The sequence below is a fragment of the Odontesthes bonariensis genome, chromosome 12 (genome assembly GCF_027942865.1).
Source record: "Odontesthes bonariensis isolate fOdoBon6 chromosome 12, fOdoBon6.hap1, whole genome shotgun sequence".
Taxonomy (NCBI): domain Eukaryota; kingdom Metazoa; phylum Chordata; class Actinopteri; order Atheriniformes; family Atherinopsidae; genus Odontesthes; species Odontesthes bonariensis.
Window position 1 is genome coordinate 1,394,728 of NC_134517.1, and position 23,290 is coordinate 1,418,017.

Consider the following 23,290-nt stretch of genomic DNA (forward strand, 5'->3'; position numbering starts at 1 on the left):
TTCTCCTGGTACGGTAGTTATGTTGTTCTGCCTTCTCCTGGTACGGTAGTTATGTTGTGCTGCCTTCTCCTGGTACGGTAGTTATGTTGTGCTGCCTTCTCCTGGTACGGTAGTTATGTTGTTCTCCCTTCTCCTGGTACAGTAGTTATGTTGTTCTCCCTTCTCCTGGTACGGTAGTTATGTTGTGCTGCCTTCTCCTGGTACGGTAGTTATGTTGTTCTGCCTTCTCCTGGTACGGTAGTTATGTTGTGCTGCCTTCTCCTGGTACGGTAGTTGTGTTGTTCTGCCTTCTCCTGGTACGGTAGTTGTGTTGTTCTGCCTTCTCCTGGTACAGTAGTTGTGTTGTTCTGCCTTCTCCTGGTACGGTAGTTATGTTGTGCTGCCTTCTCCTGGTACGGTAGTTATGTTGTGCTGCCTTCTCCTGGTACGGTAGTTATGTTGTTCTCCCTTCTCCTGGTACGGTAGTTATGTTGTTCTCCCTTCTCCTGGTACGGTAGTTATGTTGTTCTGCCTTCTCCTGGTACGGTAGTTATGTTGTTCTGCCTTCTCCTGGTACGGTAGTTATGTTGTTCTGCCTTCTCCTGGTACGGTAGTTATGTTGTTCTGCCTTCTCCTGGTACGGTAGTTATGTTGTTCTGCCTTCTCCTGGTACGGTAGTTATGTTGTTCTGCCTTCTCCTGGTACGGTAGTTATGTTGTTCTGCCTTCTCCTGGTACGGTAGTTATGTTGTTCTGCCTTCTCCTGGTACGGTAGTTATGTTGTGCTGCCTTCTCCTGGTACGGTAGTTATGTTGTTCTGCCTTCTCCTGGTACGGTAGTTATGTTGTTCTGCCTTCTCCTGGTACAGTAGTTATGTTGTTCTGCCTTCACCTGGTACGGTAGTTATGTTGTTCTGCCTTCTCCTGGTAAGGTAGTTATGTTGTGCTGCCTTCTCCTGGTACGGTAGTTATGTTGTTCTGCCTTCTCCTGGTACAGTAGTTATGTTGTTCTCCCTTCTCCTGGTACGGTAGTTATGTTGTTCTCCCTTCTCCTGGTACGGTAGTTATGTTGTTCTCCCTTCTCCTGGTACAGTAGTTATGTTGTTCTGCCTTCTCCTGGTACGGTAGTTATGTTGTTCTGCCTTCTCCTGGTACGGTAGTTATGTTGTTCTGCCTTCTCCTGGTACGGTAGTTATGTTGTTCTGCCTTCTCCTGGTACGGTAGTTATATTGTGCTGCCTTCTCCTGGTACGGTAGTTATGTTGTTCTGCCTTCTCCTGGTACGGTAGTTATGTTGTTCTGCCTTCTCCTGGTACGGTAGTTATGTTGTTCTGTCTTCTCCTGGTACGGTAGTTATGTTGTTCTGTCTTCTCCTGGTACGGTAGTTATGTTGTTCTGCCTTCTCCTGGTACGGTAGTTATGTTGTTCTGCCTTCTCCTGGTACGGTAGTTATGTTGTTCTGCCTTCTCCTGGTACAGTAGTTATGTTGTTCTGCCTTCTCCTGGTACAGTAGATATGTTGTTCTGCCTTCTCCTGGTACGGTAGTTATGTTGTTCTGCCTTCTCCTGGTACGGTAGTTATGTTGTTCTGCCTTCTCCTGGTACGGTAGTTATGTTGTGCTGCCTTCTCCTGGTACGGTAGTTATGTTGTTCTGCCTTCTCCTGGTACGGTAGTTATGTTGTTCTGCCTTCTCCTGGTACGGTAGTTATGTTGTTCTGCCTTCTCCTGGTACGGTAGTTATGTTGTTCTGCCTTCTCCTGGTACGGTAGTTATGTTGTTCTGCCTTCTCCTGGGACGGTAGTTATGTTGTTCTGCCTTCTCCTGGTACGGTAGTTATGTTGTTCTGCCTTCTCCTGGTACGGTAGTTATGTTGTGCTGCCTTCTCTTGGTACGGTAGTTATGTTGTTCTGCCTTCTCCTGGTACAGTAGTTATGTTGTGCTGCCTTCTCCTGGTACAGTAGTTATGTTGTGCTGCCTTCTCCTGGTACGGTAGTTATGTTGTTCTGCCTTCTCCTGGTACAGTAGTTATGTTGTGCTGCCTTCTCTTGGTACGGTAGTTATGTTGTGCTGCCTTCTCTTGGTACGGTAGTTATGTTGTGCTTCCACCTTCTTTCACTTGTTCAGTGATGGGTGGATCGCTCTGGTGCCCTGGGGCCAACATGTGCAGATCATTTGAAAGGAGCCCAATGTTCTTCTACCAGAAAAAGGAAGACAGGCTAATGAACTCATTTACCCCAACTGCCTTTCAAGGGCCTTTCAAGGATTGGTTGTGATTCTAAGCTCTTAGAACTATTTGATTTGAATACTCATTCACTGTAAAACCAACGGCCCCACAGCGTGACAGAGCTGTCCTAGATCCGGGATGATAAGACTGGACCTCTTTACTCTTCCCTGCCTTTAGGAAATGGTGATTGCAAATGTGGACGATGTGTGTGCCATGACGGTTTTGAGGGCTCCGCCTGCCAGTGCAAAAAGGATGTGACCGAATGCCTTACGCCCAACAACACCGTGTGCTACGGCAGAGGGGAGTGTAGCTGTGGCCTCTGTAAATGTCACGGGACCTACCAGCCCCCACACTGCCAGAAGTGCCTCGGCTGCCCTGACCCATGCCTGACCAAAATGTAATCAGTCCAAACTTTCAAATCCTCATTATTGTTGCTCCAGTATTTGCCTGTGTTGATGTCATTAACTTTAAACCGCTGGAATTGATCTTGATTTTCAGGAGCTGCATTGAATGCCTGGGCTTTGAATTGGGGCCCTTTAAAAAGAACTGCAGTGCTGCCTGCCGTCCAAGCATCGAACATGTCGTGGTGGACAAGTTCACCATGGCAGGGAAGGAGTGCCGACAGAAGGACAGTGAGGGATGCTGGGTGACATTTAAGCTGGTCCAGACGTTTGGAATGGATAACTACACGGCTGAAATCCTGAAGAAGAGAGGTGCGTAGATGAAATACAGAGAACTCATGTCACAGTTTTAATGCAGCATCAACACAAGTGGCAGCACAGCCGCTGTAACTGAGGCTGTGCTGCATTTAAATCAAACACCGGACACATCAACACGTTGACCTGCTGATGGAAGGACAGTCAGAGGATCACTAAAGTTAGAACTGCAGTGAGAATGAAACAACCTCGTCCTCATGGAGCAACACAGGAAACAAGCAGGGTGACCAGAGTTGCATCGTCCAGCAGGGAGCAGGTGTGTTAGGCCCCGATACGCTGGGCCTCAGCTGGCCCCTGGTGGCCCCTGGTGGCTGTTCTCACACTGGTTCTTAGGCTGCTGTGTCCCTGCATGCATGCACACACCCAGCACACCCTGTTTCATCTAAAACCACCACACAGCTACAAGCAACTCATTTATTTGCTTGTTTCATTTTTTAAATAAATGGCTTTTTAAATGAATTTGAAGTGATGCTGAGGTCATCCTAAAATATCCAGATTCTCACTCAGCTTCCTGTTTGCTTATACTTTACCTGCATGAACATGTACAACAGTAAATAAATAGTTATTATTAAGCAATTCAATCGTAACTTCTCTACAGGATCCCTCTAATTTTCCAGAGTTATTGTTAGTTAGTTCTTACATCTTACAGCAGTGTGTGATAACAGAGAAGGTACCCAGGAGATGAAGAACAGCCACAGCTTCGCTTCTTTGTGAGACCCTGAATGTTCCCCCGGTGTTCCTGAGCTTCACATCTAACATACAGATGTAACATGCGTTTCTGTGTACACTGCAGTCACGCTGTGATACCAACTGTAGTTGAACTACAGTTTGTGGGCTGTAACTGTCATCTGAAACTGTTCCTGCAGATTGTCCAGAACCACCCAGCGTTCTAGCCATTATTGGAGGCTCCGTTGCAGCCGTGGCTCTCATCGGCTTACTGCTGCTGATGCTCGTCAAGATATTAATCTACATGAAGGACCTGAAAGCTTGGAAAAAATTCGAGAATGAAAAGAAGAGATCCAAGTGGGCAGAGGTGAGTTTTTTTTGGTGTCAAATTAAACCACAAATAAGACATCCCATTAGCTTGAGGAGAGCTTTCTTCATATATGTTGTTAAATGCTTCTATAAAGTCGAAAGGTTTGTCTCTTTAGTCTCTGGTTTGGTCCTACATTTCCACTCACTCATATTTCAGTTATTAGTTGGTTGTAGGATAATTAGAAATAAACCAACCAATCGGAATAACAAACCAGGGATCCAACATCAGATTATCCTGCTGAGGGAGTTTCCAACCCCTCTGGTGCCGGTATGCAGGTCCAACCCAACGCCAACTTTTAAAAAAGATCTGGCATCAGTCCTCAGGACTACCAGAACTGGGGCCGGTCCAACACCGTGGATGACAGCAGTGGAACAGAAAACTCTGAAAATCAGGGGCGCTGAGGACAATCCAGCTGTCAGGTCAGCTGGATCCTCCAGATCCTCCGGGGCCACGAGCACGGCTAAGCTGGCGCACTCACCAACACTACGAGTCCAGAGACATGAGGGGAAAGTGGAGGGAGATTCAGGCTGGAGCAGACTACAAACGAGCACATCAATCAGAGGCTGAGACCCTGATCACATCCCTGGTCGGGTGCTAAAGGCCTGGACTGCCCAGCCTGCAGCCACTAAAACAGCTGTTTAAGCAGCTGTTGTTCAAAGCCGCCGCCTTCGTCCCAGTGACCAAGAAAAAACTAGAAGAATCTCCTGCCTGAGTGACCGCCGTCCAGGGTCACTGACACTATTTGGCTTGGTCTCCCTTTCAGTTTGGACATCGTTCTGAGCGGTCCAAAGGGGACACGTCTCAGTACACACCACCCGGTCCCAGCGGGACAAAAGAAGCAGCTGTGCCAGGAAGCTCTTCATCCCACCTGGTGAGAGGCATTTGGGAGATTTAGTTGAACCCAGACAGACAGTGTGGGTGGGCACCCTGGCACCACCTTCCTGAGTATGGGCCCCCAGGGCAGCCTGCTCAGCAGAGGATGCCCTTCCTTTGGAGGCTGAGGTGGGGGAGCATCCCTCCTCCCAGCCTCCCAGACCTCCATCAGCTGAGCGCATCCTGGCAGGCTGCGGTGAGTTCAGCTGACCTCTACGAAGACGGATGTGGGAAGAGAGCTCTCTACATCGTGGGAGCTCATGGTCGGCCCCCCGGCAGGAGATTTGTCTCCACTTAAGTGAAGACAGCCACAGTGTGAATCGCTTCTTTCCACTGGCAATAAGACTGATAAAAAGGATTCACTTTATTCTTTATTTTCCAACCAGCGTGTACATCAGGCCAGAGAAACTGCCAGTGAGTGGTTAGTGTGATCAGTTATCATGTTACTCCTGATGCTGAGCCCTCTGGGATGCATCAGTAAAGAATCAGATGTTTCACATGAACTGAGCTCGACACCAGGTTGAGTGAAATGAATCTGTCTCAGTGGTGCTGAGCATGGCCCTGAGGACAAGCTTTTTCTGTGAGAGTGGGGGTGAAAACATGCTTAAACGCATCAGTAATGCTGAATATATTCCTATAAGTGGGCTCATCCATACATGTACGTAAAAACTTTAGCTGTTGCTCAGAGAAAAGAACAGAAAGCCGTCTAATCGCTGAACTTTCTCCATCACCAGGCGGACAACCCACTGTTCCAGAACGCCACCACCACCGTGGCCAACCCCACTTTCACCGGAGAATGAAGACAACAGCAGCGATTGATGCAAACCTGTGTGTCTGTGATGCTCACACTCACATGAGCTCATATATTTCCTGCATTGATGTCCAGGCGCTTACTTTCTTATTCACTTATTACTCTCTATGCATTTCAGCAGCTGCAATGATTCTGTTTTGTCCAACAAATATACTGAGATCTGCTGATTATTCTTATATTACATTATATTAATTATATTTAACATTATGTCCTGTTAAAGTGTTCACTGGGGTAACAAGTACCAATCAGCCAGAACATTAAAACCAGTAACCTGAGTCACTCTGCTCATCTTCTAACTGACCCCCCCCCCCCCCCCCAGTCAACAGGGAGCCCACCCCACAGGGCTCAAAGGGTCTGCTGCTGGGGTCCCAGTGCTGGAAACGCACCCACAGAGGATCTCTGTGTCCACCCTGACAGCTCAGAGCTGTTTAAAAAGGGGGGGGGGGGCGTGCTGAGTAACAGGCAGGTGGTCATAATGTTATGGCTGATCGGTGTATAATCTGTACAGGAAAGGCAGATAATGATGAGAGTTTGGAACCATTTAGAATCTGAGACATTTCTGCGTGTTTTAGAGGAACTAAATGCTCCTGATCAAATCTCACATTTAAATCTGAACTTAGAGTCAGTTCTCCAGCCAATGGGAGGACAGCCCATTGTGTTCGAGCAGAGCAGGCGTCTATCAAACACCCATCCTCACAACACCGTTTTTATTGGAGGCTCTCAGAAAATTACTTTTAGATGCTTTTTAGGTTGGAAAAATCCTCCAAAGTTTCCCAGACTCTTTTAAAGGAAAAGGCTCTTAGCCTGCGATGGTCTGCAGCGTCCCACAGATCTGTCTCCCGCTGGCTCATACTGCTGTCCATCAGTCCATAAGCAGGGCACTGGGCTGCAGGGTGTGCACGTGGGGCTGCAGGGTGTGCACGTGGGGACAGAAGCACAGTTCTCTTTCCAACCTTCCTGCTGGCGTTAACATTACAATATGTTGGTCAAACCTCATCCAACATCTTTCACCTGTGATGTGTTGTTTCTGTGGTTTTAATTTGATCTGCTAATAAATCACTGATGGCTTGTTTTAGCAGAGTGTGAAGCAAAAATAAAAGCCTCGGCTTCTCATCCTGAATATACTGTTAATATATTTGGTTCCGGTTTCCAGTTGAAAGGCAACAGAGGAAGCCTTCCCCTCCCTGGACAGCTTCCTGAACACCTCTATGATCCTTTTAACATCATTGTCAGCGAGTAAGAAATAACTCACGGATTTAGCTAGTTGTCATGTCTATAATTACCGTTCAGGTCTTTCCATCTTCTGGTGCATTTCCCCACTGTGGGACTAATAAAGGTTCATCTTATCCACCACAATAGCCGCTTTCGGACAGAGCCGTTCTAAGAACGCAGTTATCAGAACTGTCCTACTCGAATTTCGTTCTGATAACTATCCTTCCCCAGCGGAACTGTTTCAGTCTGCATTCGCACATGAGTCGGGACCTGATAGGGACTGATGCGCCGCGCGCAGCCGTCTGCTTCAGTGACGTGTTACTTTAGCGCTACATTCAACAACAAAACAGAACAGAACAAAACAAAACCCGGTAAAAGTAAGGAGAGTAGAAAAAACACCACCAAGAAGCTAACATGGAGAGCGGGGAGGCCGCTGTGTTTATGGTCTGCATGATGGTGATATTAATCATGGACAATCACATCAGGCGTCTAATATCGAGGCTGGAAAAGCTCACAGAGAGAGTCAGGAGACGATACTTTTTCATTTCATGAAGGAAGAAAGGAGAGCAGAGTGCTGCAGACAAATGAGACCAGTGTAAGTTTAACTTATTAAACACCCGCCGGTTGTGTCCGTGTCTATGAGGAAACATTTCAGCCTGATAGCATGACATGGGGCGTAGCTACCGACCACCACACACCTCCGTTAGATTCGTTCAATAAGAACTATGAAAAGACCCGACCTCGGAGAAGGAGCTAAATAGTTATAGGAACTAAAGGAGAAAGCCCCGAGTTCCTGTATGTCCGAACACGGGAGAAAACGGCCCCGCAGATTAAAAGGTTATTAGAACTGCCAAAGGTTCCTACAGTCCGAAAGCGGCTAATCTTACTTCTGCCAGGTTTGATGTGCTGCTTGGGAGTGAGAGCTCTTTAAGCTGGGAGTAATATGCATTCAGAACCCGTTTGTTTTCCACAGAACCATCAGTCACGGCTGTTTGCCTTTCGTTCAAACCTTAAAAACCAGAACAAAGCTCAAATCCACAGAACTGAACCAACAGGTCGGATGTAGAGCGGCTGGGTGTGGACGGGTTCCTTCAGTCAGGGATCGCTTCAAACCACCCAGGCACTCAGGGATTTTTGAGAAACAAGATGCTTTTATTTTTATTGTTGAATGAGAAGAACTACAGTAGTAACCCACTGCAAGTAGTCAAAAAACACACCCCAAGGCGGTGGCACACATCCACAGCTCGGCGGGACTCAAGCAGCAACAGACAAATAGTCCTTTGCCAGCAGCTATTAGCTGTTAGACTAAATATCTTATACATCTAAAATTAGACCATTTTCATTCTAGTGTCAGGTAATAATCACGAGTCAATGGAGTGACTCCATAACACCATGTTAAGACAGGCTCAAATATGATTTTCAAGTTAATTTTCTTTTTCACAGGATTTGTCGGCAGACACGATCAGACTGGTTTAAACCTCTGGGATGTGTCGACCAGGATCACCTTTGTGCTAAATCTGCTGCAGTTTGAACCTGGTTTAGGAGACAGAATCGTGTTTTAATCGGCACATAAAGACAGAAGGAGGGTCTGTTTATTATAGATAACCTGACCATGCAAGCAAAGTGCAGGGCTGTAGGCCTCAAACAAAGTCAGAGAAAGAGAAAACACAGAGGTTGCTTTGAAATCCTGAACTAATTCAAAGCAGGAGACCCCGAGGAGGGGAGAGATGCTGCCGCTGGTGCTCTACATCTGCTGGGTGGAGTTCCCGTTCCAGGTGTTGTTGTCATCTTCACTGTCCTCCTGAGTTCTAAGCCTGCAGATTTTACCGTCTTTCTTGAAGTCCTTGGGCCTGTTTTCCAAAGTTTGCTTGGAGGGAGGGTCTCTGAGCAGATAAAGAGCAAAACAGAGCAGGTATGACATTAAAGTAGACTTTGGTCCAGAGAGTGCAGCTGAGCAGCTGAGCTTCTGTGGCCGGTCGGAGGAAGAGCTGCACAACAGTCCTGCATGCTGGTTTCCCTCTGCTGTTTCTCACAAGTAAGAAATGACTCAAGAAAAAGGCTCAAGGTTTGAGCTGGAAAACTGAGATTTGTGTCAGTAATTACTTTAACTTTTAGCGTCTCTAAGGCCGGTTTAAAGGTTCTTTAAAACCTTCTTCTTTAGAAATGTTTGCAGATGTAAAATTCAACTAGAAAGAGCAGTTCCTGTGAAACAGCAGTGAGAATGCTTATGAGCTGAATGGGGATAGCTGACCATGCTAAAAAAAGCTGAAAATAGTTCAATTTTAGCAGTAAAAACTGTTGCTGAGGTATTGGTTGTAGGGATTTTGTGATTTTTGTGTACTACCAAACTTAACATTGGAGTTAGTCAGAGAATTTGAGAGGTTGATCTCGGTTCAAGGCTCATAGCTGAAATTCTGTAAATGTTATATTTTCTGTAAATGTTATAAAACTCTTTAGTAGTTACATCGGCTGAAAGAGGACAATTTTCCTACATTTTAAGGTATAATTTGTTTCTATAAGTTAAACTGTATAAAAGTTAGAGGAATTTGTTTGAAAAAAATGAAAAATTTGAAACTTATCAGCACGCACTCAGCTGTGTTCTCATTCATAAAAATCAAGGAGCAAAATGTTCAGGTTTTTGAAACTCATATTTCAAAATTGGCTGAAGATTTGAAAAAGCTGAAACAATAATAATAATAGCTGATAGTGTTGTGACGTTCGTGAACGAGCCGGTTCTTTTGAACGGCTCTTTGATATGAACGAAGGGAGCCGAGTCGCGGCAGCCGTTCTATTTCTTGTTCTTTTTTTTTTTACTCATGCGTGTTTCACGCAGCTCCCAGGGGACATCTAGTTGCGGATTCCCCCCACATAGGACAACTACGAGTAGGGGGGGGTAGGGCGCAGGCAGCTTGCACATGCCCTTCACATGAGCAATGAGTGTCTGAGTGAGCACTGACACTTCTGTATGGTGGGGGGGAGCCTTCGTGGCGTGAAAATAAGTGCCTAAGCGGCGCCACGCCGACACGTGCACACATAGAACATGAGGGAAAAGTAATATAGGAATCTAGTCAGACAGTCAGTCACTTATTGCTCGCAGAAAGGGAAGCAGCCAAATTTGTTTCGAAATGAGCCAGAGAAAGAGGAGCAATATTGGGACCACTTTTCAGCTGAGGGGGATACCAAAGCTAAATGTAACTTATGCATCTTATGTATGATTTCTGCCGCATTCCCAAATGTGTGCAGGACTTTGCGTTTGTGGAGTAACCAGAGACGGTCAAATAAGACTAAGAAAATCTTTTGAGTAACCATGGGTACGAGCGGACATGGCGGAAATTGATTATAAGCCTAAACTACTTAAACAAAAAAAAAAAAAGAGCCAAACAAGCCAGTTTTTTGAACGGCTCTTTGAAAGGAACGAGCCATAAAGGGCCGGATCCCCCAAAAGAGCCATAAATCCCATCTCTAATAGCTGAATGTCCTGTGACCCGTTTAAAGTTTGAATGGTGTCTGTAGCTGAAAGCATGCAGAAATAGTTGGAAAGAAGAAGATGATTTGGAAGAGCTGAAAGCAGTTTCCATTCATTTGAATGACGGGAAAATTTGAATAAAAGTTGAATATCTTAAAAACACCAAAAATGATAGCAGGAATCTGCTGAAAGAGCTGAACGTTTTGATACCAAAATTGTAGAAATAGTTGAAAGTATGCAGGAGTAGTTAGGTGCCGAAAACTGGCGGAATAATAATAATAAAGAGAAAGAGGAACTTAATTGTGAGAATGCCTAAAGCATTTTTACAATTAAAGCTGTGTTCACAGCTTTAAATGCTGCAGCAGTCTGGCGCTTCCAACTTTCCTCACCTCTTTGCTTTGCTGGAGGATGGCTCTGAGTTGGTGTAGGAGTTGGACTGCTGGACGGGGCCTCTGGATGCAGCTGCAGAAGGGCTCGGGGTCGCAAAGAGAAAAGAGCTGAGGAATCTCCACACAGCCAGAAGCGGGTAGAGGATCGTGCCCAGAGCTGCCCAAATACCATTCCCAGAGGACTGGACCACTGTGTTAGAAGGCCTGCTGGACTGCTGAGACACAGAGGGGCCGCTTAAAGTGTTACTGCAGGCACATTCAGAGGGCTGAACATTGTGCACACATTTACTGTTCCATGTGAAGCTGGTGTCACCAAGCCTGCAGCACACACTCACAGAGGGCTGAACATCATGTTAGCACACACTCATGTCCACACATCACATCCAGGAGAGACTGACAGAAGGAAACTGAACATGACTTTTATGTGCTGTACAAGGGTAGAGATTCAGTCCGATAGAGACACGGGCCTCCGTTAGGGGTCCGTTAGGGGTCAGTTAGAGGCACGGGCCTCCGTTAGGGGTCCGTTAGGGGTCAGTTAGAGGCACGGGCCTCCGTTAGGGGTCCGTTAGGGGTCAGTTAGAGGCACGGGCCTCCGTTAGGGGTCAGTTAGGAGTCAGTTAGAGGCACGGGCCTCCGTTAGGGGTCAGTTAGAGGTCAGTTAGAGGCACGGGCCTCCGTTAGGGGCCAGTTAGAGGCACGGGCCTCCGTTAGGGGTCAGTTAGAGGCACGGGCCTCCGTTAGGGGTCCGTTAGAGGCACGGGCCTCCGTTAGGGGTCAGTTAGGAGTCAGTTAGAGGCACGGGCCTCCGTTAGGGGTCAGTTAGAGGTCAGTTAGAGGCACGGGCCTCCGTTAGGGGCCAGTTAGAGGCACGGGCCTCCGTTAGGGGTCCGTTAGAGGCACGGGCCTCCGTTAGGGGTCCGTTAGGGGTCAGTTAGAGGCACGGGCCTCCGTTAGGGGTCAGTTAGAGGCACGGGCCTCCGTTAGGGGTCAGTTAGAGGTCCGTTAGAGGCACGGGCCTCCGTTAGGGGTCAGTTAGAGGCACGGGCCTCCGTTAGGGGTCAGTTAGAGGTCAGTTAGAGGCACGGGCCTCCGTTAGGGGTCAGTTAGGGGTCAGTTAGAGGCACGGGCCTCCGTTAGGGGTCAGTTAGGGGTCAGTTAGAGGCACGGGCCTCCGTTAGGGGTCCGTTAGGGGTCAGTTAGAGGCACGGGCTTCCGTTAGGGGTCAGTTAGGGGCCAGTTAGAGGCACGGGCCTCCGTTAGGGGTCAGTTAGAGGTCAGTTAGAGGCACGGGCCTCCGTTAGGGGTCAGTTAGAGGCACGGGCCTCCGTTAGGGGTCCGTTAGGGGTCAGTTAGAGGCACGGGCCTCCGTTAGGGGTCAGTTCGAGGTTAGTTAGAGGCACGGGCCTCCGTTAGGGGTCCGTTAGAGGTCAGTTAGAGGCACGGGCCTCCGTTAGGGGTCAGTTAGAGGTCAGTTAGAGGCACGGGCCTCCGTTAGGGGTCCGTTAGAGGTCAGTTAGAGGCACGGGCCTCCGTTAGGGGTCCGTTAGAGGCACGGGCCTCCGTTAGGGGTCAGTTAGAGGCACGGGCCTCCGTTAGGGGTCAGTTAGAGGTCAGTTAGAGGCACGGGCCTCCGTTAGGGGTCAGTTAGAGGCACGGGCCTCCGTTAGGGGTCAGTTAGAGGTCAGTTAGAGGCACGGGCCTCCGTTAGGGGTCCGTTAGAGGCACGGGCCTCCGTTAGGGGTCCGTTAGGGGTCAGTTAGAGGCACGGGCCTCCGTTAGGGGTCAGTTAGGGGTCAGTTAGAGGCACGGGCCTCCGTTAGGGGTCAGTTAGGGGTCAGTTAGAGGCACGGGCCTCCGTTAGGGGTCAGTTAGGGGCCAGTTAGAGGCACGGGCCTCCGTTAGGGGTCAGTTAGAGGTCAGTTAGAGGCACGGGCCTCCGTTAGGGGTCAGTTAGGGGTCAGTTAGAGGCACGGGCCTCCGTTAGGGGTCAGAGGCACGGGCCTCCGTTAGGGGTCAGTTAGGGGTCAGTTAGAGGCACGGGCCTCCGTTAGGGGTCAGTTAGAGGCACGGGCCTCCGTTAGGGGTCCGTTAGAGGCACGGGCCTCCGTTAGGGGTCAGTTAGAGGTCAGTTAGAGGCACGGGCCTCCGTTAGGGGTCAGTTAGAGGTCAGTTAAGAGGCACGGGCCTCCGTTAGGGGTCCGTTAGAGGCACGGACCTAGTTGTGTTGTATTATTAATATCTATAAATCTGGGGCCTTACAGCGGGCCTACATGTTGCATGTATGCTTAAAATGGGGCCTGACAGATGTATGCAGCTCTGATGTGCCTGGTGCGTTTATATGTTGCACTGTTCCAGTACCAAAGAGAGAAACAGAGGCCTGTCGAAGAACTGCTGATCTGGACCGAAGGTGGAACATTAATGACGTGTGTTCAGCTTACTGGCAGGAGGACGATGGAAGCACTGGGAGCCAGTTCCAGCTCCAGTAGGGTCTTGTTCAAGTCTTCACTGGTTAACTCTCGTCGAGGAAACATGGTTGCTAGAGAGAAGTTACCGTAGCGATTTCCCACTTCCTGAAACAGGGCCAGCACAAAACATTGTTACACCGACTCTGCACTGAGGTTTACTAATGAAATCACTTTTTAAAATCCTCCTAAAAATATCAGTTCAAATGTTACAGCAGATGGAATCAAAACACTTTCAAGCTCCTTAGCACCGTACAAACTCTGTTTTTCCCTTATTCACTGTATGTTGGACCATTCTTTAACAAATCACTGACACTATTTCCTGCTTTTCTCTGGAAATATGGAAAGAAGTGAGGCTGAGGACCTCTGCACAGTAATGTAGATACTGCAGCAATGTCATGTACTCTTGGGATGAATAAATGATCCTTCAGCTCAAAGACTTCATCATGCCCCATATATCATATACCATATACCAGTCATAATGAGTCTCTTTAGAGGAGGGGGCTCCTCATTTAAAAATGCTCTTTGTGCTGCGTAATAACAGCTCAGAAGAGATTCCATGATTTCTCCCTTAATCAACACCTCACACTGGATGTGATGAGTCCATCTTTATCGACACATCACCCAGTACTTCATTACTACCACAGACTAAGGTTGCTGTGGTTGCACTGGCTTATAGAGGGGTCAGGGACGTCCTGTAAACTGTGTCACTGAAGGCCGACAGTTAGAGAAGACGACATCCACAGCAACACCTCCTGACGTCAGGGCCGCAGAGATGTAAGTGTACGGTAAAATTGGTGTTTAATATCAACAAAATTCACCAACTTAAAAACTAAAAACTGAGAAATTTGGTTATTTTCTGGCCTTTTTGTATTTTCTGTTTGTCAGCTCAGTCAGCTTTTTGAGTTTAAACTCCCCCATTAAATTCAATACAAATTAAACTGTATTAAAAAAATAAACCACCACATATATCAGCAACAAAAGTACTAGCATCTGCTAAACGTGCTTAATATTTCAGTTTTGGAACAATATTTCTCGATGCAAGCCCGTAGGACAGGCTGGACGGCAGGTTTATGGAGCAGGACACCAACCAGAGAGATAAAAAACCTCATCAACAGTGATGTGAGCAGGGACTGTGTGTGGCTGCATGGCTCAAACCTTCACAGCAAAGTCCCAGGCCTCCTGCAGTCTGGTCTGTGAGGGGAACTGGTTGGTTAAAGACGAGCCATCTGGGAGGCGGAACTGTATCCTCGCAACGGTGCTAATCATGGAGACACAACATTAAACACCTTTCACTGAAGCAGGAGGAGCAGGAGTTAAAAATACACACTCATTTCTATTTCCTTCATGGTGCAGTGAGCCGCAACGTTGTTTAGGACCTAAGGTCTTCCTTCAGTTGTCAGGAAATAATCTGTCAGTTGTTTAAATGATGCATCTGTACACCAGAGCTGACAACCAGCCTGGGACAGCCAGCCTGGGACAGCCAGCCTGGGACAGCCAGCCTGGGACAGCCAGCCTGGGACAGCCAGCCTGGGACAGCCAGCCTGGGACAGCCAGCCTGGGACAGCCAGCCTGGGACAGCCAGCCTGGGACAGCCAGCCTGGGACCACCTGCCTTCTCTCTCTGACCAACGTTTCCTTCCTGGCCTCCTGCTCTGCCTGCCTGGCCCTCAGGAGGGCCTCCTTGGCGGCCTTGTCATCCTCCTGGGTTTTGGCGTAGCGCACTGCTCTTTCAGCTCGATCCTGCAGGACAGAAGGACAAAGACACGTGGGTGATGTCTGGATTGTTCGTAAAATAGGTTTAATAAGGATGAATCTACAGAGTCTGACCAGAGTTTGGATCGTGACTTGCTCTGATGCTCCACATCATCCACCAGTCATATGCTGAGTTTTCCATAGAATCGGATAATACATGTGGCAGTCATGGACTGGGGAAAGGTGGGGTCTAGAATGTTGCCTACTTTAATGTATATTTAAATATACTTTCCTCATTCCCATCCCTGTCAGCTGTGGAGCTGCTCGTCCATCACTCACTGAATGGGCCGCGGCCACAGTGACAAGTTCAAGGTCTTTGCAGCTAAACTGGGAGCGCTATGAGCAGCAGCGGGAGTCTGATGTGTCCTTACTAATCAGATACGTGCTAATTTAAGCTCAAAGCCAAGGTATTGTTGCAGAATTAGATGCATAAATGTATCCAGTACAGGCAGAGCTCGAGTTGAGACGGTCTGCTGTGGACTAAGCGCCATCTGCCAACTGATCATGTCTTCCATTGGAAGATGTTTTAGTCCCAAACAAAAGAAAACAAGACAACAACCCGTAATGTGTGCAAAGCTGAGATTCTGAGGGGTGGAAGCTGTGCTAACAGAGAAAACCTCAACGAACGTCCAGCCAACAGAACAAAGGCTCCCGGCCTCCATCTGTGCTGCTTCATCACAACTGGTGGTGCAGTGAGACACTTGCACACCTGCAAAAGGAAGCCTGAAGAATGGGATTTCTTACTTATCAAACAGTGTGAAAGAAGGTTGTTACTTCCTGCACATTAAAGAGGAGAAAGACTAGGTTACCATGGCGATCTGCTGCTTGACCCGCTCCCTGGCAGCCTTCTCCTCTGCCTTCTCTCGGTTTCTTTCCTCCAGGAGCCTCTTGGTCTTATCGTCTTCCTGTTTCCTCTTTAGGTCTTGAACGTTTTTTCCCATCTGCCGGCGCTCTATTTCTTTTTTTATATCAGCCTGCAGGAAAGCAACATGGTCAAACACAAGAACATCTACAAACAAAATCAGCCGCTCGAGGGAACAAAGGAATACTTTAACAACTGAAGAACCAGAATATTTTTATGGCTGCTAGAATAAATGCAGACACATGCAATCCTGAAAGACGATAAGGACGGAGAACAAAGAATAACTCTCAGAGGTTTCTGCCCTAAAAGACAACGATGCTGGGGGTGAAAGCAAAAATCAAGGATCAGAAGTACTACAGAGCACTGTGGTTACTTCAGGTTCAGATTTCTATGTTTAGAAGATGCACGTGAAAGTGGCATGTGGGCTCTACTAACCCACTGAGGCTGAGGCTTCCACCAGCATACCTGTGTCATGCTTCTGGATCTACATGGAAAACAGGAAGCAGCATTCTCCTTACCTCCTCCTCTCCTTTCTTCTTCTGCTCCCGTCTCTCCTCCAGCTTCTTGGTCAACCTGACAGAAAATATCATTAGAATACACCTCACCCTGGGAATAATCCTGTAAACCGCAGCAGGATCTGTTATACATCCCTGCACAACGTTTAATGCTGGTTGGAGCTGAGACTTGTTGATGCTATTTAGGAGAAAAATACTGCACATTGAGAATAGTGGCTGATAATCAGGGAAAAGTCCTGATCCTGAAGTGCTGCCTACTCCGGCTTCAAACTGATTTCATTTCATGTATCGAGGTTCCAGCTAACCCTCCCAACCCCAACACCTTCCTCACCAGGCAGTGATGCTGCTAAATTACCAAACTAGTAACGGATCTGATGCTGAGGAGATAACCGAGAAGCCTTTAAGAGAAGAAGAGAAGCCACTGTAACCAACCTTTGGTGGTTTTTCTACAGTTACATGTAGATTTATCCTGAAAGGAAACATGTGTCTGAGACTTTTTCAGCTCTTCTACAGAAGTACCTCCAAAGAGATTATATCTTTAGTATCCAAAAGTCAGCACAAAGCAGAGCTACTCCTACCTTTCCACCTTGGCATCCAGGTTCTCTTCACTCTCAGAACACCAGTCCGAGCGATCTGAGGAGGCGTTCTCTGGAGGAGGCTTTGAGCCGGAGGAGGTGGCATCATGCACCGCACCTGAGGGGATTTCTGTGTAGGAATGAAAGGAACGAGTTCATCTGCTGATGCCACCTCGTCAGATCACAGCAAACAGAGCATATTCATGATCAGGGTGGCTGATCAACACCAGCCCAGACAAACTGCTTACAAAGAGTCTGTGGTCATTTAAGGTCAAACACGACTGAAAAACAACAGTGGAAGATCAATTTGATCTGAAAGTATGAGCGCACACACCTGCTGCTGCTGCTGCTGCCGACCCAGCAGGACCTTCTGGAGCTGAGTCCGGTTCTGAGGCTGCACTGCCAGGTGAGCTGGTCTCCACAGGATCACTGGCCTCTCTTAAAGCTGCAGCGCTTCCAATTTTCTGTTCGGGCATCATAATCAATAATAGATTCATATTTTTAGAATATTTTAAGGTGAACCAGGGAAATCAATTCAAGAGTCTAGAAAGGGTGGCCATTTTATTAACAGTCTTCCAGATGTTGGATCCCTTAAAATACCTAAAAAGTTTCTCGGCTCTTGTTCAGAGTGAAGACTACGAGTGAATTAAGTCTCAGAGTTTTTGGTGAAACATTAACTTTGTAAAGTGTTAAGTTCATTTCTCCACAGGCTTCCTTTGTATTTTACTATTACACAAGCATTATAAAATCATTTTAACAGAATATTTCTTCCATTTAAAGTAGAGGTAGATTCATCCACCTGTGGAGATCAGTCTCAATCCAACAACCCAACACCCACAGACAGTATAGATGTAAGATAGTTCATGATATTTCTCATGAACATTGATGAACATCTCAGACCTGCAACACATCCCATAAAGGTTAGGACAGAGGGGGGGGTTGTCTCAGAGTTTGGGGACAGGTCAGGACTGCAGCACCCGTCCCCTCTTCTTCCTCAGCCCTGCCTTTGGAACGTCTGCAGAATGTGCTTTTCCATGGTCTGCTTGAACAGTGCACGGACTTCCCTGGAACAGATGTGGTCCTGAAGGCAGCACATGTTGCTGTAAAATCTCAGAGAACTTTTCTGCATCAATGCTGCCATCACAGAAGTGGAAATGAGCTTTGCTCATTGGGGCCCTGATCCAAGCCCATCCCATCCCAGAGCCTGGCTGCAGGGACTGCTTGCTGACAGCAGGCTGGATGCTCCTTTGGCTCTTTGCTCCGTTTCTTCCAACAAAGATCTGGAACACTGATGGCTCTGACCACAGCACACGTTTCCACCGTGTGACGCTCCATCCCAGACGCCTCCAAGCCCAGAGAAGTGGACGCCGCCTCTGGATCAGGTTAACATCAGGCTTCTTCTCTGCTCAGTAAAGTCTGGGAATGGAACTCTGGATCATAGTGCTGGACAAAGGTTTCCCACAGTAATCCCTTGTCTGTGTGCTTCTATCAGCTGTTGATGAATGAGGGTTCTTGATGCAGCGCCGTCTGAGGGATCAGAGATCACGGGGGTCCAGCTTGGATAAGTTCAATTCCTCTGAGGCTGGAGAATAAAACAAGCTCCTTCTACATAGTAAATTCAAATACTAAAACACTCAAATGCCGCTTTCTTCAGCTTTGGGTGATGTTTAAGGTGAGATAATAAATGCAATAGGCCCTTTCATTCTGTGTTTTACCTCATGTTTGCTCATGTTTCAATAAAAAGCTGCACATTTTTCCTGTTTTCAGAAAATGTACATAAAGAAATGATAGGTGGGCCGAGACGTTTGCACAGTGCTGTAGAAACATGGCACAACTGTCTCCTCCCTCCACTTTCATTGTTCCTCACTTATAAAGAGCAATACGTGCACGTGCACACAAAGCTTCCCTGCCCCTTTCACAGCTTGTTTTAAACCATCGGGGAGGTTTCCGTCCGAGTCGCTCTCAGATTGGTATTTTTCCAGATGGATGGATGCTCGGTCTTCCACAAAGCGAACATCTCTCTGAGGTGGCGCTCCACGCCGGCCAAAAGCTGCAGTCAGCTGGATCCGGGAGGGTCCACACAACAGCTGATTTCATAACAAAGCATCTGCAGTCCAGAGTGACTTCAAAATGTTTTCCTCTACTTCATCACACAGAAAAAACTACAGTTTCATTCAAACTTTTTGAGGTATGCTTAAAGCCAGAATGTTCAGCTATTAAATACAATAGTTTGGAGTTAAATCTGAGCTTTTATATCTGAGCCATGGTTTTCACTGAGTGTTCAGACATTCCACTGGTGTTCCCTGTTGTTGAACTCAATCATGTCTTCTGCAGGAAAACAGTGCAGTTTGCACGTCATGATAACTGTTCACGGTTCAATAAGTGTTCAAATAAACCAGAAGACCGAGCAGCAAGTGCAATGATTTCATGCTCACTAAAATAAATAGAAAAGAACATCATTATCAGGCTATATAAACTGGATTCCTGTCAGCTGTGGCTGCCTCCTGCTGGCCTGAGGTACGTGCTGATGGCAGTTTGTAATCCTACCTGTAACTCGTTAACTTTGTTGATTCTCTTGATCAGTTCTTCAGGAGACACGCTGCCAGCGATGACCTCCAGAGGAATGCCGCTCTCTCCGATGAAGAAGCCGGAGGGTATGCACACCACAGGATCTTCAAACGAGCGGAGTTAAGGAACAGACTCAACTTAGAAAACAGATTTGAGCAGTTTCAGTTCAGCACACCTTTGTGTTTCAGCCTTCCCACAACAAACATTAAAACAAGAAAAGGATACAGATCTGGGAGAACTGCACACAGGCATCACTGTGGAAAGAAAACGGTATCAGATTGATGTGTATAACACTGAAGGTCTGTCACATCGACTCATGGTGAGACATATAAGTTATCTCTTTTTCTGGGAAAGAAGAAGACTGATGTGAGCTCACTTCTTAATGTTCCCAGAACCTTTGACTTATCTCAACAACAAGTAGAGGATCAATCGCCAAAAACAAACGTCTGAGCAAATCTGCCATCAATATTTCTCTTTGTCAGCTCTTTGAGGTTTCCATAGGACAACAGAAACTCTTTAAGAGTCTCAGTTAAGCTCAGGACTGTTGGGTTTTTACACAACAGGCACACAAACTAGATTAACTGAAAGGACAGTAATAAAGTCCGGATTCTCTGGCCAGGAAGATTTAGTGAAATGTGTGAAAGAAAGGAGTCAACATTCGTCATTTATTTACAGCTAGCACACAGGAAAAGAAGCTGTGACTAATCAGAACTGAACACTCAAACACAAAAGAGAAAAATGTGACAGGAGTCTCAGGGAAACCCAAGAACACCCTCAGACAGAGACTGCTTCACCCTCAGGCAGAGACTGCTTCACCCTCAGGCAGAGACTGCTTCACCCAAACCCAAACTGAGGGGTGTCGTGTATGCAGTGTGTCGGACACAAAGCAAGTCTTCCTCCATTAACTTTGAGCATTTCATGCATCCCAGTGGATTTAGAGTAAAAAGATGTTTAGATCCAGGTGACGATGGAAAATACACAGGAACAAAATGCAGTGTTACTTTCAAATATTAACTCCACTGTTGATCAGTTTCTCTCCTCAGTATCATCCCTGTTGAGTTAACACGGTCCCGGCCAGAATCCCTCAGTTGTAAACACTCTATTTGGAACATTTTCATAACTATATTAACCACAAAGGTTAGAGGTCATGACAGCACAGTTAGAAACAGGCTGAACAGGTTTGGCTTGTGTGGAAGGGCTGCAGGAGAAAGCCTCTTCTCTCTAAAAAGAACATGGCAGCACAGCTTAGGTTTGCAAAGCTGCATCAGAACAAACCACAAGACTTCTGGAACAATGTCCTTTGGACAGAGCAGACCAAAGTGGAGATGTTTGCTCATAATGCACAGCAGCACGTTTGGAGGAAACCAAACACAGCATATCAGCACAAACACCTCACACCAGCTGTAAAGCACGGTGGTGGAGGGCTGATGATCTGGGCTGGTTCTGCAGCCACAGGACCTGGGCACCTTGCAGTCATTGAGTCCACCATCAACTCCTCTGGATACCAAAGTGTTCTAGTATAAACCTTTGAATTAAAAGAGTGTGTACTTAACTTTTTTACCCATTACTGTGTTTGATCAGCTCATTTCGAGTGGACATTCAGCTTATCAGAATGGTTTTATAGCTCATTTTTCTTATGAGGACACAAGTGTGTGCTTGCTACATCAAATCCTTCGCATCTAAATTAAATTAGTTGCCTTAAGGCTCGTGTATACTTCGCAGCAGTGTGTCGCAGTGAGCTTGTCGCAGACACGACGCAGTTATTTTTTATTTATGCCTTGAAGCGCTGTCTGCGCTATGTTAATCCCACGCCACAACGCAAGAGGGACAATCACGAACAAGCTAGGATTGTGGGTGTTACGGTTACGGAGGTCATTCAACAACAATGGCGACTGGACGAATGCGCACTTTGATTGAGATGCAGATGATCGATCTAGAAATAGAAGAAATATTGCTACTACTGGAGCTGGCAGAGAGGCGAAAGAAGCGTCACGGTTAGCGTCAGCCGGTTAGCAAACCGGAAATACGCATAATGTAGAGCGGATGTAGAGTTGACCAATCAGAGGCCTCCTTTCTCTCCTCCCTGCGGCGATGTCTGCGGCACTGTCTGCGGTGAGGTAGTCGTCCACTATTCCGGCACGTCAACGTAACTCGCCGGATTGGATGCCTAGTCTCGCCGTGTTGCTACTGCAGTGGGTGTGTACAGAGGGGCGTGTAGAATGGCTCCGGGGGAAAGTAAATAACTTGTGATTTTAACCAACCGAAGTTTCTCCCTCTAAAAATTTGAGTTTTGGAGGGAAATTAATGTGTATAAATCGTCAGCAATGGAACATTATTTCATATTGTACCATGGATCCGGATCTGCGAGTGAGGAGAGCTGCTGCTGCTGCTGCGACACAGGAGAACACATGATCTACTGTCATTGGGTAACGCACTCCGTCTGCCGTGGCAAATTTGCATAAACTTCGAGCGAGCCCAACTTTTTGACGTGCCGCCGGTCCCCCGCTCGCCGTGCCGGAATCCCAGCATGCTTTGCGAGCACGGCGACAACGATCGGCCGGATTTCATTGAAAATGAACTGAATGCGTTGGATACGGCTTGACGTGCCGGAATAGTGGACGCCTACCGTTACAATTTTGAGGAGGTGCACCAGAGTGTCTGCGTAGTGTCTGCGTAGGGGGGGGGGCATGTCTGCGTTAACTGCGACACACACGCAGACGACCTGGTTTCCGAGTATAAATCAGGCTTTACATCGAGCAGCACACATCAGTACCTGCTGGCATCCAGTTTGATGGCCACACAGCATTTCTGCGCCGCCTCTGAGACTCTGTCATCCTCCCAGCTGGACATCAGCTGTGCTGACTGCTCATCTTCACCTGCGTGATAAATGACAGGCATGTCATATTTCTGCGTAGACACAACGGACCAACGCTGTCTCCACAGAGGGCTGCAATAGTGGAAAAGCTGACTCACACTACTACTAGCGCTAAAACTGCTCCCTCTGATGCACCCACCGTGTCACTGTCCCGATATAAACATGTCACATAAGTCATTAGTGTAATTATTGAGGTGGCCTACATGACCAAGCTACCTGGTTAAGCTATTAGACGGAGGGGTCTGTTGCATAATGCCATTTCATATCACCACAACGTTAGGCTAACATGTTGTTACACGTTTTATCCAGAATGCTTTGATCTTATTTGTCTCTAATTTGAGAGACGACACGTTTATTTGACATGTGGTTGTCAATGATAGCTGGCTAATGGCTAACAGGGCTAGCATGTTAGCACTACTGCTTCGTTGTAGCACCCAGAATCTCTGAAAGTTCGTTCATCTTCACACACAAAGTTACCTGCAATGACAACGACAAAAATCAGACTGCGTTGTTTAGCAGAGTTGATGGCATCAGGAATCGTGCCCTCAAACCAAAGCATCTCTGGAAGCTCTGTTTCTGTCTCTGTTCCGGTGACGTTGCTGACCAGCGAAGCTTCATGAAAGAACAAGTCTGTTTCTACTTCCAATGCGCATGCGTCGAGAATCTCTCCAAACAGCTGTCACGAGCGGTCTTCTTCGTGTGTTTGTGCGAATTACGATACAGACGCAAGGTGTACAGCACCCTCTACCTTACCGGAGTTTATGGGGCAGGACCTTCTTTTAAACCAGAGGTCTTCAAAAGGGGGTCGCGACCCCCAGGGGGTCCGCGGATGTACTGCAGGGGGGTCGCGAAATCTTTGGTTGATTAGGTGATTTTTAATATTTATTTTTTTTTTTTTTTTTCAAACAGTTTTTTCTCACAAATTGCAATGTCTTTAAATACACATTAACACGAATCCAAAATATTGTAGCGAACG

General features: G+C 47.1%; 2 protein-coding genes across 3 annotated transcripts in view; one reads left to right on the forward strand and one right to left on the reverse strand.

The window, feature by feature from the left end:
- Nucleotides 1-6,756, forward strand: part of itgb2 (integrin, beta 2) — a 49,215-nt gene extending 42,459 nt beyond the window's left edge. Inside the window, exons 14-17 of the mRNA XM_075478901.1 lie at nucleotides 2,378-2,597; nucleotides 2,699-2,913; nucleotides 3,783-3,949; nucleotides 5,560-6,756. Of these exons, the coding sequence (XP_075335016.1) occupies nucleotides 2,378-2,597; nucleotides 2,699-2,913; nucleotides 3,783-3,949; nucleotides 5,560-5,625 (668 nt within the window). The 3' untranslated portion in view covers nucleotides 5,626-6,756. The remainder of the gene's footprint in view (nucleotides 1-2,377; nucleotides 2,598-2,698; nucleotides 2,914-3,782; nucleotides 3,950-5,559) is intronic.
- Nucleotides 6,757-7,977: 1,221 nt separating this feature from the next.
- Nucleotides 7,978-22,960, reverse strand: ubxn4 (UBX domain protein 4). 2 transcript variants are annotated; one of them, XM_075478903.1, is made up of 13 exons: nucleotides 22,792-22,960; nucleotides 22,213-22,315; nucleotides 19,665-19,693; nucleotides 19,419-19,543; nucleotides 17,206-17,335; nucleotides 16,875-17,001; nucleotides 16,300-16,354; nucleotides 15,729-15,893; nucleotides 14,780-14,907; nucleotides 14,324-14,426; nucleotides 13,142-13,273; nucleotides 10,704-10,915; nucleotides 7,978-8,731 (listed from the first exon to the last, which is right to left on the reverse strand). In XM_075478903.1, the coding sequence occupies exons 1-13, from the start codon at nucleotides 22,871-22,873 to the stop codon at nucleotides 8,593-8,595; spliced, it is 1,530 nt and encodes a 509-aa protein (XP_075335018.1). In that variant the 5' UTR covers nucleotides 22,874-22,960; the 3' UTR covers nucleotides 7,978-8,592. The 2 variants fall into 2 exon arrangements, with proteins under 2 accessions (XP_075335018.1, XP_075335017.1); XM_075478902.1 differs by having other exon boundaries at nucleotides 10,704-10,918; nucleotides 22,792-22,959.
- Nucleotides 22,961-23,290: the final 330 nt, after the last annotated feature.